This window comes from Phytophthora ramorum (genome assembly GCF_020800215.1).
Source record: "Phytophthora ramorum isolate Pr-102 chromosome Unknown Phyram_PR-102_s0002, whole genome shotgun sequence".
In the NCBI taxonomy this organism is placed as follows: domain Eukaryota; phylum Oomycota; class Peronosporomycetes; order Peronosporales; family Peronosporaceae; genus Phytophthora; species Phytophthora ramorum.
Window position 1 is genome coordinate 3,766,245 of NW_027150648.1, and position 17,551 is coordinate 3,783,795.

At 55.8% G+C, this 17,551-nt stretch overlaps 3 protein-coding genes across 3 annotated transcripts; 1 reads left to right on the forward strand and 2 right to left on the reverse strand.

Annotated features, from left to right (window-relative positions):
• Positions 1–6,465: 6,465 nt before the first annotated feature.
• KRP23_2639 (Anaphase-promoting complex subunit 6) lies at positions 6,466–9,397 on the forward strand (the record flags this gene model as incomplete). Its single annotated transcript, XM_067887400.1, has 11 exons — positions 6,466–7,092; positions 7,166–7,525; positions 7,606–7,683; positions 7,756–7,823; positions 7,889–7,994; positions 8,067–8,161; positions 8,244–8,583; positions 8,652–8,713; positions 8,784–8,841; positions 8,937–9,014; positions 9,083–9,397. The coding sequence occupies 11 exons, from the start codon at positions 6,466–6,468 to the stop codon at positions 9,395–9,397; spliced, it is 2,187 nt and encodes a 728-aa protein (XP_067749990.1).
• Positions 9,398–9,490: 93 nt separating this feature from the next.
• Positions 9,491–13,792, reverse strand: KRP23_2640 (putative calmodulin-like protein 2; the record flags this gene model as incomplete). Its single annotated transcript, XM_067887401.1, has 1 exon — positions 9,491–13,792. One exon carries the CDS (start codon positions 13,790–13,792, stop codon positions 9,491–9,493), a length of 4,302 nt encoding a protein of 1,433 aa, XP_067749991.1.
• Positions 13,793–14,423: 631 nt separating this feature from the next.
• KRP23_2641 (putative vacuolar membrane protein) lies at positions 14,424–16,421 on the reverse strand (the record flags this gene model as incomplete). The annotated part of the gene is made up of 1 exon (XM_067887403.1): positions 14,424–16,421. One exon carries the CDS (start codon positions 16,419–16,421, stop codon positions 14,424–14,426), a length of 1,998 nt encoding a protein of 665 aa, XP_067749992.1.
• Between the last annotated feature and the right edge of the window lie 1,130 nt (positions 16,422–17,551).

Sequence of the window (17,551 nt, forward strand, 5' to 3'; positions counted from 1 at the left end):
AGCACCAACACTGCACTGACTCGTCAACTAGAACCGGAAATGAAGCGCAGCCAAGAAGATAATGATGCAGATGAGTCGCTGCAGCGGTCGCAGCGACAAAAGACCGACAGTGACGAGCTGCTCAACGCCGTTTTCCGGTTCAAGCACACAACAGAGAAGACAATGTTTTGTGTGAAACTTTAGTGGGGAATTTTACTTCATTCGTGGGAATGGTAGAGGCGGTGACGGTGGACAAGCATCTCTGTGCTCGTGTTGATCCCCTCGTTGACGATCGAATTTTTCCGGCTTCAGTCTTCGCTGTTTACGAGGTTGAAGCGCTACGGGAGGTGGTTCGTCGTCTAGAAAGCTCGGAAGACGATATTCACAAGCGAGGGGATGTTTGGTACGGTCCGTGGTTGCCAAAGTATGGCTGTGCAGTGCAGCGAACTATGGTGAACCGCCGCCGAGCTGAAGCTGGAAGTGGTTTTCATCGACGGATGGGAGCGGGCACTGCACTTCTTACAAACGGGGAAGTGCGTGCATAGTGCTGTTCCCAAAATTTACAACGTCTTGCATTGTGCAGATCTGGATCCAGCATTGGAGGGGGAATTTAGGAAAGCTTTTGGCATTAAGCTGCGAAAAGCCCAAGAGGCCAAGGGATCAAAGCCGAGTGCGGCGACAAACAATTTGGAACATGAGAAGACACCACAGTTCATTGCAGCTGCTCACTGTGAATGATATCGTGCGATGCTCTTTCGACGAAGAAACGCTATACGCGTTGACTCAAAAGCTGACTGCGAAAGCGAAAGATCATTTCAAGAGTGGCGGTATCCAGTATATGGAGCTCTGTGTGCTGGAAGTCAAGGCCGAACGACTCGTCTGGAAAGCCACGCAAAGCAGTGAGCTGTCTAGCGCTCAATTGGTGTATGAACTGGTCAATGTGCGCCAGTGGATACAGGCAGAGTATCCGTACTGGCTGGCACTCGAGGTGATCCAACACGAACAATTTGTGACTGTGCAGCATCTGGTCAATGACCCAGGGACCGCTTGCCAATTGAATATGGCATGCGTGTGATCCTGTCGATGTTGTTTCTGTATTTCGCACGGAGTCGATGTCCTCGAATCCTTCGCGCTCATTTTTTGGGTCCTTTGCTGAGCGAAGCGCGGCAGTTCATGCACCGCTACTTGCCGGCTTCGAACACCCGCTCAGTATTTCCGAGCAGCCTTTCCATCGACAGATAGTATTGGACGCTCGAAAGCTCGAGATCCTGCACGACACACTTGAAGAGCTAAGGTTGTTCGGTGGGACTCAAGTGGTTTCTCCTGAGCGTTGAATGTCGCTGGAACTGAAGCGTCTGGGACTAAGCCACGATGAAGCGGTGGTGACAACCCTGGACAAAATCCTCGACAACGACCAGTTTGTCGACGCACTTGACGAGTGCGATGTGGCATTTCACCACTAGGCGAGCTGAAATCCCGTTCTCTGTCGCAGCCTCAGCCACCGCCTCTTGGGCCTTGGCGTTCTTCTCCGCCATGCGAGGCTTGGACGGGGCCTCCTCGTCCTCGAAGAACAGGAAGGACGACTCAAGATCCCGCGAGAGCACCGCCGTCGTGGCCTCCACCAGCTTTGCTGTCCCCGCCGGCGCATTGATATCGGCCGCTGCAGCTCACTGGCATTGCAGTCCACAACCCTCAGTCTCCTTCTCCCCAGTCAATCAAGTGGCGCCACTCACCGGGGCGGGTTCGTTCGTGTCCAGCGTCGGCAGTGGGCGAGACGCATGGGGTTCTGGGCTCTCACGGAGCCTGGGGCCTCCACGGCCCCTCGAGCAGCAACTGCCCTCGTAGCAGCAGCACATTGGCGATGGCCAGCAGTCGACATGGCGCATGCCGTCGCACGGGCCTCCCAGGAACTGGCGCGGCGTCGGCGAGTGCGCCACCACGTCGCTCTGATTACAATACTCAAGTGGTAATACTCAAGCTTGAAGAAGGTTGAGCTGGAAGCTCATTTTGGGACTAGATATGTAGTTTTAATGATGCATTTACAAATGTAGCTACGTCTCGAGCATGTGATTGGTGGATACTCTACATTCGACATCAGGACCGCCAAACGCCAACTGCCAAGCTCGATGCGCCGCAGTCGTCGCCGTCGCTGCCCCCCACCCCGAAGCGACTCGCACTAGCCTGTGTCCCACCATCGAGTCGATGGGGTCCGCGCTGGTGCAATCGCTCTGACGGCCACCTCCAATTGGCATTCGCGGCGGAGGACGCCATCGACGCCATCCACCTGCAGACGCTTCGACCCGACGGTCTTCGAGATGGCGGGAGGAAGTAGCTGGAGAGCTCGAGGGGATCAACGGGAAGAGCCGAGAGAGAAGGAAACGCGCGGTTGGGGTGTTACTGGACTCACTCAGAGAGGGAGGCGATGGCTGTTGCGTACTTCGAAAGTTGGTCGGAGCTCCAAGTGTATGCTGATGATCTGCACGCGTTCTCCACCCAAGGCCTGAGCTGTACTGCGTCGAAAGTTGAGGATCAGAAGTACGTGTGCGATGCTGGCGTTGCGCAAGCGGGGAAGGTCCAAGCAGCAGTGGCGAAGTGCGTGTGTCCAGTGCTTCGGGCGCGGCGTCGGGCAGCACCTTGCTTCGGGCGCGGCGTCGGGCTGCACCTTGTCGGTGGGATCTTCTGTGGCTGACGGCGGCGATGTTACCGTGAGCAGTGGCTCGAGTGCTGGCTCCGCGGCGGGCGATATTGTGCTGGCCGGTGGTTCATCGTTGGCGGCGTCTTCTTCTACGGGAGCAGTGGCAGGCGCTGTTCGGTTGCAGGGCGGCAGCTCTGCTGGAGACGATGCCGGCGGTGTGGTGTCTGTGCTGGGTGGCTCTGGCTTCGTGCAGGGTGGCTCGGTGGCCGTGCTGAGCGGCAGCGGCAGTGATGCGTCCGCGATGAGTGGCAACGTGTCGGCGGGTTTCGTCTGCGGCTGAAGCCAACGGGTCCGTGGAGGTGAGCAGTGGTGCTTCTACCGGAAGTGTATCTGGCAGTGTGACGCTGGGAAGCGGCAACTCTAGCTCCACCACGTCCGGGTCTGTTGTGGACGTGGTTGGCGGGTCTAGTGCTGTGTCCAGCGGCGGCTCCGTCGGTCGGTGCGTGTCGGAAGCAGTGGTACCTCGTCTGTGAGTGGTTCTGTGGCGTTGTCTAGCGGCACAGGTGCTGTCAGTGGCAGCGTGACGGTGTTCAGCGCGCTTGTGGTGGGCCCAAGCAAGAGTGGCGAAGTGTCTGTTCGCACAGGCAATGCTGCTTCTGGCGCATCAAGTTTGCTGTCGGTCGTAGTGCGAGTGCATCGAGCGGCTCTGTAGTGGTGGCGAGCGGTGGTGTCGTCCCGCCAGATGCAAGTGGCGTGGTGGATCAACTGGCAGTTCTAGCGCTGGCGGCGGCTCTGTGTCCGTGTCGTCCCGCGAGGACGGCGTGGCAATTTTTCTAGCGGCGGCCGCCGCAGCGCTGTCGGTGGCACAGTGGATTTGTGTCTGGCGCTAGCACGACCAGTAGTGTGGGCGGTGGCTCTGTGAGCGTGCACAGCGGGTCTCTGGCCGCGTCTGCGGGCGTTGGGGGTGCGGTTGCCTTGTCCGATGGCGCGAGCTCGACGGGGGCTGCAGCTGGAGGAGATATTCTCTGGTCGGCGGCGCAAGCGGGGCTGGTGTTGGTGGCGGCGTGGACATTTCATCTGGTGCGGGCTTGCTGGGCAGCGGCGGCGACGTCCGCGTAGCAAGCAGTGCTTCTGCGAGCGAGGCCGCCTTGAGCGGGTGTGCGACGATCGGGAGTGGCGCGTCGGTGGATGCGGCGTCGGGGTGGCGACTTTGTTTTCCGGGTCTTCGGATACAGCCAGCAGCGGCGACGTGTCGGTGAAATCTGGTGCTGCGGCTACAGCGGCGGGTGGTGTGTCTGTGTCGGGTGGCGCCAGCAGCTTTTCGACGGTCGGTGCGGTGTCTGTGAAACCTGCACCTGTGTCGCCAACGGGTCGTGTGCGAGAGCGCGATTCATTCACGATGAAGCTTCACGTGTACCGTCCAGTGTCGAGCAGTAGCGCCGTTGCTGAACTTCGTTCCATCTGAAATGCTGGTTGGTGCTGGGCTCTGGGCTCTGGGTTGCTGGACGAGCTGGCCAAGCGCCAGAGCGTACGCTTCAACTCGGCCTCGGCCTCCTCCGTAGTGCCCCAGTCGCTGCTCAAGCTGCTGACCGCCAGCTACATGCACGTGAGGGCGGACACGCGGGTGACGGCGCTGCTGGGCGACCGACGACGGCTCATGACGACGCAAACACAAGACTACTGCTGCTCTACTTCGTCCTGTCGCGACCTACTACCTTGTACTGCAAGTGCCAAGTCCGCCTTGTGGCCACTGGGGTATGATGCTGACCCCGTAAAATACTCACTGACGTCTGGCAAAATTGCATTGGATTGGAGGTTATGAGAAGCTGAATGGAATCACTCTACGGGCGTACTGTTGGTCTCCGCTAGCAGCTTCATGAACGTCTTCTTCTCGGTCTTGCTGGGTTTCTTTGACGAGCCGCTCCGAAACGTCTGTGAAGAAAGACGGAGTATTGACTGCAGTTCCAGCTAGAAAGGCGAGCAGGTCTGCTGGAATATCTGTCCACCAGCAGTTGAGACGGAGCGAATGCAGAGCAGGAAAAGCGGTTGTGGTCCGCCTTGACTTTCTCGGGTCCTGGTTCAGCGTCGGCAGCTAGCGACGAAGCGCCAGCGTGGCGCCCACAACGTCCTCGCGCGCAGTAGCAGTCGGCATCGAGCACAGAAACCCATGTACGATCGGGAGCTGTGGTGCTCCTTATGTTGACTTGCCGCAAGGAGTGCACCTGGCTCTCTTTCGGCACGAAAGTGCGTGGCTCTTGGAACACTGCGGTCGAGGGCACCGAACTACTGGGAGAACAACTGAAGGAGCCATTGGTACTGGATCCGATCGACAACGCTCCGTTTGAGCTCATGTTGCTGGATAGTTTTGGAGCAGGAACCGCCCGTGAATCACTAGTGACAGTAATTACGGACTCGAGTGTGAGTTTGCACCAAGCTCTGGGCGATCATAAACAGAAATTTTCATCGTACATGTTCCCGCTCTTGGTGCTACGAGGGCTGGTAGCGGTCGGTGTATTGGGATATTGCATGGAGAAGCGATATCGCGTCGACTACGGGCCCCACTGCACCTGCAACGTGACTGAAGAAACTTGCGTTTTCCTTCCGAGGATGTTCCTTCGGAGCGGTTTGAGTTCAGCCACCCTGACGTTTACATTGTGCTGACCCTGCTCGGGTATTACCATTGCGGTCTCACAGACGATGAGGTTCGAAATGCATTTCGGATGCTGCTACGTTCGGATACCTCGTAGCAGCAGCAACAGTACGACCAGTGGTACACGAGCGTGAAATCTGGATTGAGTCTTGAAGATCGGAAGGCGTTGTGTGATGTGCGTCAAGTAAGCCTTGTCGATGTCCGACAGTTCGAGACACTCTGCCGAGTCAACCAGTTTTGCATGGAAGTGATCAACTTCTACCTGAACACGTGCGCCTTCCCGAAGGATACGCAACAATACCCCAGCGGTTGTCGCGAACGGCGTGGAATCTCGCAGCAGGAGACAACAACATTGGATTATTGGGAACGAACGACAACCACCGCCTCCTTCCACTCTCGGTCACGCGGCGCGAGCCAGATGAGCCTTCGCTGTTGGGCACGAATGACAAATGAGCGCTAAGATTTTACAGGTTACGCAGAGTTACGAGGTTATCCACTCCAATGTGAAGCATGTCTCAATCCCATGGCAAAGCGTTCTTTAGTTCGCGATGGCTAAGCGTGTGCAAGCTCTAATTGATACTGAGGCTCTACTCGCTGGTGTCTCGTATCATGACGCAGCAGAATTCCTCCTTCAGGTGCCTGCATTTGAGTTTGCAGGGGTCACGTACTACGATCGTCGTAAAAAGCACAACTGCTGGGTAATTGTTGAGATGTCTCGACACCCTTGAAAAAAGCGTCGAGAGGCAGTGGCCATAAGTGGACACGCTTGATCCTCCACACGCTCTGCTGCTGTATAGATCTGGAAGAATGCGATTGCTGAAGGTTGTTTTTGCGAAAAGTATCGTTTGACTTGCATAGCCCCGTAATACATCATACCACGTCCTACTTTTCTTCCTTTCGCACTCATGCGGCTGAAGATCAGCAGCTCCTTGTTTTCGCTCATGGACACCAAGTAGTCGAACGCCTCGTCCTACTCGACCACCTCGTCGATACATCTCGCTCAGGGATTGGCAGTACGGAATTTTGTTCATCCATATTACTATAGTAGCTCGCGATATTGAGGAAAATTACTGGCATCACGTATTGCCAAAATAGTACTACTATCAGACAATTTTCCGGCATCGCTTGCTGGCAGTATCGGCGCTACCTGTGTCCGTGATCTCCTTTCTCGCCGTTGCTCCCGCCTCGCGCTGCCTCCAGTATGGCACCACCTCCAACACCGGCGCGGCCTCCCGTCCCTTCTATTCGTGGCGGGCGGCAACCGTCGCCTGTCCAGACGCCCGAGTGCACCACGCGCACGCTCGCCTTCGACTCGGCGACCTCCAGCGCAGCGGACGAAGCCAGCGCGCGCGCCCACAAGCGCCGACGACGAGTGGCTCAGTCCGCCGCCTTCATCACTGCCCGCAGGCCGCTGCACACAGAGCAGGAGCAGGACGCAGGACAGAACGCCGCCATGGACGCAGTGAGACACCCGACGCACTTGGAGGACAAATGCGACGCTCCTTTGACTAATAAAAAGAGCCCAGATACGTCCACCACCGTCCTCCCAGCGCAGGATAAAAATATACAGGTCGTGCGGAGACTCCGGGGCCTCGTGCAGAGCTGCAGTCGCCAGCATCACGCGGCGGCCGCGCTCTTCTACGCGGACAAACTGCTGACCATGTCGCCCAGGGACGCAGACGACGTGCTGCTGTTCGCAGACGCGTGCTACGTGAACCGCGAGTTCTACCGCGCGATCCACGCTATCAAGAAGGCCAGGTTATCACAAGTGGAGGGCCCAGCTAGTCACGTGACGCTCAGGGCGGTGCTGCTGCTGGGCAGGTGCATGGTACGTAGAGGTGTTGAAATAGAGATTTTCGGGTGGCTTTTATGCTGATTAAGTGTTTCGATTGCTGCTGTAGCTGGCGATCAAGCAGAAGGACGAGTGTCTGGAGCTGCTGTGGACGGTATTACCCGAGCAAGAGGAGGATGTGGTGCTGCTCGCCAAGAAAATGTCGGCGACAGGGGAGGGTATCAATGTGGTGTCGTCGCTGGCGCTGCTCATGGCCGAGACGTTTGAAGCGATTGGCCACCGCGAGAACGCCACGCTCTTCTTTCGCACTGCGCTGCGCTGCGACGTGCACTGCTCAGAGGCGTTTTTCCATCTTTTCGATAAGCAAATGCTGTCCGCACAAGAAGAGAAGGAGCTCGTGGCGTCGCTGGATTTCTCGGCCGATGAGATGCACCTGTTGGAGTGTTTGTATCAGACACACGTCGGAAAGGTGCGAAGAAGAAAGATGGTCATGCTGTTTTTGGGAGTTGTTCGTGTTGGCTTACAGTCTTCGCTTGAGTTCGTTTGCAGTATGATTCAACGCCGTCCGTTGAGGAGAAGTTTACTGAGGTGGAGCAAGAATTCGGCCTGATGGATAACTTAGACCTGGTACGTCACAGACGCAGCACCTTTTTGATACGATGTACTTGAGTGGAAGTACTAACACGGACGGATCGGCAGAATGTTACGAGAGCCGAAACATATTATTACCAGCATGATATCCAGCAGGCATACGAAATCTGTGAAAGGTGCATGAATTTACATATCGACAAGTGCGTATTTCAGTTTACTAACCGATACGTGGATGTTCCAGCGTTCGCGAGCGAGACCCATTCAATTTCCGCGTGATTTCGGTGTATGTGGGTACGCTGGTAGAGCTGGGAAAGAAGCGAAAGCTGTTCCACTACGCTCACCAAATGGTAACTTTTATCAAATGTGCTTATACCTATAGCTATCAGCGTCATGTAACGCCTTCATATGTTTCTCTCTAGGTGGATGTGTATCCGACAAAAGCATCGGCTTGGTATACTGTGGGCTGCTACTACCTCTTGATTCAGAAGTACGAGGCTGCTCAGCGATATTTCCAGTACGTACGACAAACCACGGATGCGGGGTGCCCAAAGACGTTGAAAAAGTTTACACTCATCGGATCGGTGTGCATTTTCCAGCAAAGCAACATCTTTAGAGCCGAGCTACGCACCGGCATGGATCGGGTTTGGAAATTCCTTTGCGGCACAGGATGAAAGCGACCAAGCCATGTCATCATATCGAACAGCCTCCACTCTCTTTCCTGGCTCGCACTTACCGCCTTTGTACATTGGCATGGAATACCTACGTACCAACAACTTAGTCCAAGCACAGGAGTTTATTCGGCAAGCGAGCGTAATCTGCCCCACTGACCCGTTGGTCTATAACGAGATGGGCAGCGTATTCTACAAGGAAAAAGACTACCCCCAAGCAATCGAGATGTTCACCAAGGCATTGCAACTATGCAAGGGCCTCCCAGAGGTAAGAGCTGTGTCCTGTGCCGTAAGAAGGACCCAGAATTCTTACCATATGTTGTCTCCTGCTTATAGCGACTCATGGAGGCGTGGGAACCAACTCTGTTCAACCTTGGATGCTCGTACCGCAAGCTACGGTGGGTGTGCTTTTGGAGATTTGTCTGACCCTCATCTAGACGCTGAAAGCTATGCTTTCGATGTGAACAGGAAGTTCGATCAGGCTATTCAGTATTTTCAAAGCGCACTTCGGCTATCACCGCGGAATGTACGTTTGATAAACAGCATTGTTTTCTCAGGTAGCCCAGGGTAGCAACAGTTTGAGCGGCCGATCTGCTGACTTTGTGCTGTGCTCCCTTACAGTCATCCATTCTTGCTGCCTTAGGTTTCACCTACCATATGAAGGGCAATCTCGAGCAAGCGATCGAGTCCTATCATGCGGTAAGGCGTAATGCATGTATCTCGCATGCTGTGCGTTCTAACACCCTTGCTTTTATCTCGTGGTGCAGGCGCTCTCATATGCCCCCGAAGATACTCTCGCAGGGTCCATGATAACCGTGGCTTTCGAGGAATCGCTGTCTGGCGGGTCCGGGTCATTCCTTGAATTTGCAGAGCCGCCGGATGACGCCCCTAGAACAAGTGGCCTCACCCCAATGAGTGCTGCACTGACTGCTCGCCGGGCGGGAGGCTTGGATGGGAACTCGCAGCTCTCTCGGCGCTTGAACCAATCCTACAGCAGCATCGAACGCAGTCGGCAGTCACTAGCATGCTCAAGTCTGGATTTCTCTGACGATAGCTCCATGATGAACGTGGACGAAGACTGAGTATTCCGGGACTAATGTGGACATATAGTACTCGAAAGTTGTGGTCTACGCTGCAACTATCGAGTCGATTCTGACAATGGTATTCTGTTCTTCCTATGCCCAGTATTGCTCTCCCGTGATGTTGTTGTAGTAGTATGCTGCCCCGGTGTACTGGTCAAAGAACTTTTCCCACGGATCTGGCGGGACAGCGTCCCCAGAGCTTTCGCTTTCTGACGTGGATGCTGTTGCCACTGCTTCTGAAGGTTGAGGATATTGCTGAACTGGTTGCGCTGTCGCAGGGTTACCATAGCCCATCATTGGTGCGCCGTACATCATAGCTTGATTAAACGCCATTGCTGCTGCTGCCTGGTACGCATAGTTCGCAGCTGCCGCCGCTGCGTAATTGGGCTGCACCCCCATCGCCTGAGGATATCCCTGCCCGAATGCCTGCGTGCCATAGTACGCCGCGTTGCTTTGCTCGTAGTAATGGTACTGACCGTACTGATCATAGTAGCCGTACTCGTCTGCGTAGCTTTCGGCTGTGGATGCCGGGACCGGATTCCCATTAGCGTCTACCTGTTCGGCGACAGCGTAGTCGATGTAACCAGCTCCTGGCTCCTGCTCGCGCTCATCAGTGAGCCCCGTTGCTGTCATCACGATTTCCATGGCTTTGGCAGAAGGCGTCGACACCGGCCGAGTCCAGCTCGCTTCCTGCGTCCGGATGTTGTAGAAGTACGACGCCTGCGCGTTTTCGTCCCAGTACTCGACCCACTCGTCCGCATTCAACTCCTCGGAAGCTTCAGCTGCGTTCGCCTCGGTCTCGCCAGCTTCGATGAGTGCTTCAGCCACCTCTGCCTCAGCCGCTTCAATGGTCTCCTGCATGGCCTTCGCACGGTCTTCACGCTCCTTGTCAATTTTGCGCTGGATGGCTTTCACGCGCTGCCGAGCCAAGTACCCGCGGGCTTGAGACTGGATCTTCCTCGCAGACGCGTTTCGCAGAGCGATGCGCTCCTTCTCCTTCCCAGCGCGCTCAAGCATTTCGACTTCGAGCTCTTTGATCTCCTGCTCTCTAGCTCGGGCTTCGTCGTCCATCATGGCCTTGAGTCTCGCTAGTGCCAACGCCTTTTGGTGTTCAGCCTTGAGTCTAACGCGCTGTTCCTCGTCGTGTATGTCGTCCATGGCTGCTAACTGTTGTTGTAGCTTTGCTAGCCGCTTGCGAGCGATGTGTTTCAAGCACACAGCCTGGATCTTCAAACGGGCTTGATCCTTGTGGATTGCCAGGGCAGCCTGCTTCAGGTGCGCGACTTCTTGTTGTAGCGTCCGGGCTTCCGTGTCTTGCTCCTCCTGCTTGCTTGTGGGTTTGGTTGACAACATCGTGGCCATCTTGAGCGCAGCTAACTCCTCGTTCTCTTGTGTACGCATAGCAGCTTCCTTCTCGTGTTGAGCCTGCTTCTCCATCGCTAGTTTCTCGCGCAGTTGTTGGGCCTCGAGCTTCTTCCGGTGGTCCTGCTCGATTCGAGTGTCAATTTCGTGCTGCTGCATCAGTGTCTCGAGACGAAGACGCGCCAACTCCTGAGCTTCCTCTCGGCGACGCTCTTCCTCTTCTTCACGCTGCTGAGCCAATTCATCGCGCAATTTAGCGGCCTCCTCGTTGGCGGTGCTCGCTTGGAACATGAGCTGCAGCTTGAGCTTGAGTAGCTCTTCTTCTTGCTCCTGACGGAGTCTCTCGATCTCGTCGTGGGCCTTCTCGGACGCCATCATCGAAATGCGCTTTTCAAACTCGCGTCGTCGCTGCAGAAGAATGCGCTTAGCCCCAGCACGCCGCATGGCACATTGAATCACGACCGCGGCATGATTTTTAGTGATCCGGAGCTCTTCTTGCTGCGTACGAAGTTCCATTTCACGCTTGCGGTGGAGATACTGACAGCGTGCGAGGAACCGCCGAGCGCAGCTTTGGATCTTTGTCGCAGCTCGCGTCTTTGTCTGGTGAACCAACCGCTCGAGTGCTAGACGCGCTTCCTCGCGGTGCTTGTGCTGGAATTCCCGCACCATTTTACGAGCTTGTTTGCCCCGAAACACCTTTTGGATGCGAAGAGCAGCTTTCACCCGCGTTCGCTGCTGTGATGCTAGCTTTGCACGCTCTTGGTCCAGTTTACGGCGCTCTTCGCGAGCTAATTTTCCTCTTGCGATGACCTGAATCCGCTTGGCCGCCTCGTTTTCTTGGTGTTGCTGTGCCTTCTGCGCTTGCAGCCGCAAATGCGAAGCTAGGCGGCCATGGAAGCCGCGCCAAAAGGCCTGGATCTTCAACGCGCTGCTGTTCAGGAGAGTGAAGTTCATCCACTTCAGCCGTTCATAGCGAGCACGTTGCGCACGGCGACGAGCTAGGTACCCGCGGAACAACGACTGAATGACCACGGCACTGGTAAGTCTCCGGAACCTTTCCAGCTTGAGGGTCTCTGCACGACGCTGCTTGTCTAGCAAATAGCGTTTCCGCGTGCTGGTGCAGCGCCATCTCGCCTGGATTCGCGTCGCTGCCTTGCGTTCGAATGCGTGGCGCTCCTTGGACTGCTTCTCGGTTCGCAACATGTGCACTCGACGTCGTGATCGGCACACTCGGGAGAAACACTGGATGATCAGCGCTGCGTGGATTTGCTGCCTCAACGTGAGTACTCGGCATCTTGCAAGATATCCCCTGGTGCATCGCTGGAGGACCGCTGCGCTGCGCTCTCGCAACTGGCACCGTGCTCGGCGTTTGCGTTCCTTTCGAGCGAGATACCTGCGAACGTTGCACTGAATGACGACTGCACTGTCGTTTTCAAGCTTGGTAAGCTGAATCACTCGCAGAAGCTCGCGTCGCTGGAAGGTACGGAACGTGCGCTGGATGCGGCAAGCTGCAAGTGTCTCCCTCTGGGCTTTGAAAAGGGCTCGAGAGAGTCGTTTCCCTGTGTATCCGCGGTAGCATCGCTGGAGCAAGCTGGCCGCCTCATGCTCTAACTTCGCTCGACGCTTTCGACTCGCCACAGTTCTAGCCATGCGGCCTCGAACGAGTGCCTGAAGGTGGATCACTGCCACCTCCTCTTGAATACGCAGTCGACGCAAGCGTGCGAGGTCTCCACGGACGATTCGCTGGATCTCGATCGCTGCAGAATGGAGCTCGTTGCGGGCGTCCAGAACGCACTCGGTCTTCCAGCGCACAAACTTGCGTCGAGTGACCTTCCGTCTCCATTTGGTCATGATCGCCGTCATCTTCTGACTAGCCTTGCACTTGAGGAACAGGTTGGCTTTGATCTTGTTGCGCTCGAACATGAGGAAGGCTGACCACTTCCGAAATGCGCGTGAGATCTGCTGCGACTGGAGGCGGACGAAAAGCTGGTGCACCTTCTCCATTCCCCACCGATGGCAGAACACCTGCGCTTTGAGCGACCTCACGGGGCAGTGCTGCTGGACCCACTGCAAACCTTCGCGCACCTTCGAGTTGAGCTCCTGCATCCCGTATTCCGAGAGCGCAAGTTCTCGCCGTAGATCCCCAATGTCGACTTTCGAGCCTGGGCGAAGACACGACGGAGTCGCTCGAGTACCAGCGAGCGAGCGGCTTTGAGGCTGGAGATGGCGCTTCGCTTGGCGAGCCGCGAGTTTCAAAGGAGGTAGCATTTGCCCAGAAGCACCGACATTTCTCGCGAGTCCAGGACTGATTGTACTGCTCACCGTTGGTGGCCCATTGCCATTTACCCCCATCTGGTTAGCGACCTGCAGTAGGCGCTTGCGAGCGCGCATGAGGTCGATGAACTCGTCGAAGTTGATTTCGCCGTCATGATCTGTGTCGGCTTGCTGAATAACAGAGGCCAGCTCTGCGTCATCCATCTCTTCACCAGAAGCTAGCAGTAGCTGCCGCAGTTCGTCGGGAGAGATTGATCCGCTATTGTCGACGTCAAACGCGTGAAATTCCTCACGATACCTTTCTGTCATGGAATGGTCGTCCTCAGACGCACCACTGGGCTGTGAGCCATTCCCGAAAGCAGCATCGAGACGCTCGTATTCCTCCAATGTCAAGTTTAAGTGCGTAGCGATGATCGTCTTCTGCCGTTGCTCTTCATCGAGATCTTCAAGCGGAGTCACCGGCCTTTCCGTCCGCCCTTGGCCGTCCGAATCGTAGTCAAAAGCGTAATGCATCGCTGGTCGGCGTCTCATCCCAGGGCGGTGCTCTCCGACATGCTGCAACGTGACATTCTTCCTCGCTTTGCTGCTACCATGCTTGGATGGGGATAAATACACAGCAGCAGCATCGGCGTCCAGCATTTCTTGCGAGGACGGCCGCACCTTGGCCGAATCAAGACGTAATGCCTTTCTGCGCAGCTTGTGCTTCGACACGAGACCCACTTGTCTCCTCCGTTTCGTGTGTCGATGTTTCTTGTCCATCGCTTGAGTAGTACTGAGATTCAAAGCCTCCAGTCTTGCTGGTGGCGCTTGTCGTCCTCGACTTGATGGCCCACGAGCATTTCGGAAGCGCACGGTGCTGCCATAGGCATCTTCACTGCTCCTCGGACGACTTCGAGTGTCAGAAGGTGGTAACAAACTCTTCAAACTATTGAGATCCAGGTAGAAAAACGAGGTGTCGCTGGTTGAAAGCGAAAGGCTCGGAGACGCTAGAGGCATAACAGGGAGCGGACGGACGTTGGTGCTCTGGAATAACCACGGTTCATGCTGCTGGACGTCGCGAGGGGGTACTCGGCGGCGACGCCGAAGCAGAGCTTGCGTCTTGGCCGGAGCTGCCGGAGGAAGAGGAGTCGGCGACGATAGCAAACGGCTGAAGCGGCGGTCATCTTCGTGATTGTTGTTGCTCATTGCCGTGCTTGCCCAGTGTCGCTGAACCTTCACGCAGGCAGAGCACGACCAGATCGACGGCCGAAACGGACACAACGGTCCGTTTTAGCAGACTCTTTGCCCGGGATAAACTTCATTCACAGGAGGACAAACTTCCTATTGCAACTTCAGAAAGTCCTATTGGGTGGTTTTCAAACAATTATTTGCTGGCATTCACCACCGCCAGCTAGCAATACGTCGCCCAGTCTTGGCATTTCTTCGAAGATCTGGTCGTTGATGATCGAGAGACGCTGCACTGGTGGAGACTGGTCGAGTTGGCACTTGCACCGCCTAGCAATTGATTCTCACAAAACGCAAGAGCCGACTCTGCACTTGAATAAAAACTTTCGTCACCCGTGATTTCATTCTTCACTAACAGGTTGCGGATTTTGGGAAGCGCGCCGGCGTACAGGACAGTGATGTTGTGGTTGCCGCAGTACTTCTGCAGGATCAAGAACGCACTGCGCGCAGCCGTGGCGTCCATCGCCGTGACACCCGTGAAGTCCATGACGACGTACTCGGTCGGCACTGCGTCCGGGTCGGTCACTGACGTTCCGTCCAAACACTCGATCAAGGGCTTGCGGTTTTCTTCGGGCGTGAGAGGCATGTCCGCGTCGCCGAGGTAGTTTGCGCCGACCTCATCGTCACTGCCTGGTAGTTTCTTGTGGACGTACACGGCCTTCTGTACCCCGTCGAGGATCTGCACCGACGAGCCGAAGAAGAGGAAACCACTCAGCTCGAAGAACGCGATAGCGTCACGCCTGTGCTCCAGTACTCTACGCTCCTCCAGTGTGCGTGCTGCACCCGACGTCCTTGGCTGGCGGCTCGCCACGGGTAAACGCACGTAGCCCAGCAGGAAGTTGAGGATCGCGATGCCGATACCGATGACTATGCCCAGGTTTAGCGATACGACATTCACGGCCACGAACGTCATCCACAGCACCGCGTACTCGCGCAGCGACAACTTCTTGTACGTGAGCACGAGCCACTCGATCATGAGGTCGATGGCGATGAAGATGAGCGTGGCGGCGAAGAAGAAGCGCGGCACGTAGCTCATGACGGACACGGGCGCCAGTACGATGGCGAACTCGGCGATGATGACAATGACACCAACTACGCGCGAGTTGGTCTTGGAGCGGTACGTGAAGACGGTCTGCGAAAAGATGTAGGAGCCCGTGTATCCTCCCAGCAGACCGCTCACAACGTTGGACCAGCCGATGGTCTTGAGCTCGTAGTTGATGTCCACTTTACTGCCCATATCGATCTCGATGGCGGCAACGTCCAGGATGGCTGACAGCGCCACAAGGATCACTAACCCGATTCCAGTCCCGAACTGTTTGGGCAGCTGGCTCCAGTGCACCTGGGAGAAGTCGAACAGGTTGAGCAGCTCCGACACAGTGGCAGGATCCATGGCAGGGTCGACCCAACCTCCGTCGCGCGCATCGTCCATGGAGATGCCTCCCACCAGCATGATGAAGAAGAACACCACGGGCATGACCAGGATGGCGGCCGACAGGATGAACGAGTTGTCGTAGCGCTGGGACACAACGAGCAGGAACGCGCCGCCCAGAATACCCGGCACGCACAGCAGGACGTCGTGCGCGCTGTCGAAGACGCTGATCATGGACTCGACGTTGTTGACGACCAGACCCGTGCACAGCGCAAGACCGGCGTAGAGGCAGAAGATGCCGATAAAGGCCAGATAGCCACCGATCACGGGCATCGGCAGGTATGACGCGAGCGATGCCAGCTTCAGGCGCCCCATGACCACGAGACAAATGCCCGAAAACGCCGTGGCAATCCCGATCGTGACGATGGTTGTCGTTACCTTAGCCTCTACGGGCACGTCTTCACCGAGCGAGTTGCAGATGGAGGAGGCCATAGTGCTGAGGAAGATGAGGCCGGCGTCCTGCACTTGTCCGATGGAGAACGGCATGGAACTCAGCAGAGTAAACATGACTTGGTGCACGGCGCTGGAGTAGATGACAAGCTTGGACAGCGCCGGCATGAAATGGGCGAAGTCGCGATGGCTGAAGATGATAACAGCGTATCCGTACGTGGCTGGAATGGTCAAAATGGAGTTGATGATACCGTACATGACCACATTTGTCAAGTGAACCAGCGTTTGCGAGTTGTCGTTGCGTGAGCCAATTACCAACTTTTGATTGGGACGTCGGTGCAGCATGCATGATGGAGACTCGATAGTTGTTTTTCGGCTCGTATCACGTGGAATTGATACAACGGATAGCTGCGATAACCGGGAGAGATGGCTGTGCCCGCGTGTGATGGAGTCCATGCTAGAAGAAAACGCCGTTAGTGTGTGCAGCGGTTGTCAAAACGAGAAGTGAGCGCACGACTCGGAGAATACTTGTATTTCCCCGGGCGTAGTTTTCAATTACCAGTAATCCTGAAAAACGGATCCATCCGGATCAAGAGCGAGAAATTGATTGTGTGGCACGTTGGTTGATTGCGCTGATTGCGCTGATCGGGCGAATCTGCCGGTGAAGCATCCTCATCATCAATCGCACCACATAGTTTTCACACACATGTTCATGCTCCAGCGTTCGTTGAGCTCATGGTATAGTCGACCATTTATTTTGCAGGTGATGATGAACTTGCCATACAACCAACCATGCAAGTGACGTTTTGGAGCGCCAGTGGCAACTTCTACATCCGAAGATCAGTCCTGGATCAGTTGGCGCGAACACGCGATGGCGAGTGTGACTTTGAGGCACTTGCTTACGGGCATCAAGGGGAAGCAGCACCACTACGGAGCTTAACCCTTTCGCGACGCCCTTGGATAAAGTATACTATACAAGGTCAAGATACTCCGATCTAAAAGGGCACAAAATTCGCCCTTTAAGGTTTTCACGGTACTCGCGTGAGGCTTGAGTGCTGTTCACTATCCTCCCGGATGCGGGATAGAGAAAGCCGGACGGTCTAAAAGGGTACAAAATTCGCCCTTTAAGGTTTTCACGGTAGTTTCCAAAGACGCAGCGGATTGGCTCATATGTTTTTTTATTGCGGCGACTAGACGAATTCGACGATCATTGGTTGAAATGCAACGAAATTTACGCAGTAAGAAATCGCAGCCTTCGTAAAATACCATACCAGTCTCGTCTCCGCGCGATGACGCGGTTGAAGCTGCGTACACGTCACTACGATGGCGACGCAAGCTAGTTGCCCTGGGTTAGCGAGGCAGGCAGCCTGCCGCAGGCTAGCCGCGGTCTGTGCGGGACACGTCGTATGGACGTCTAGTGCAGTGGGGAAAGGTAGTTTAGCAGAGGAATAGATAGACCAGAGAGTTGAGTTTAC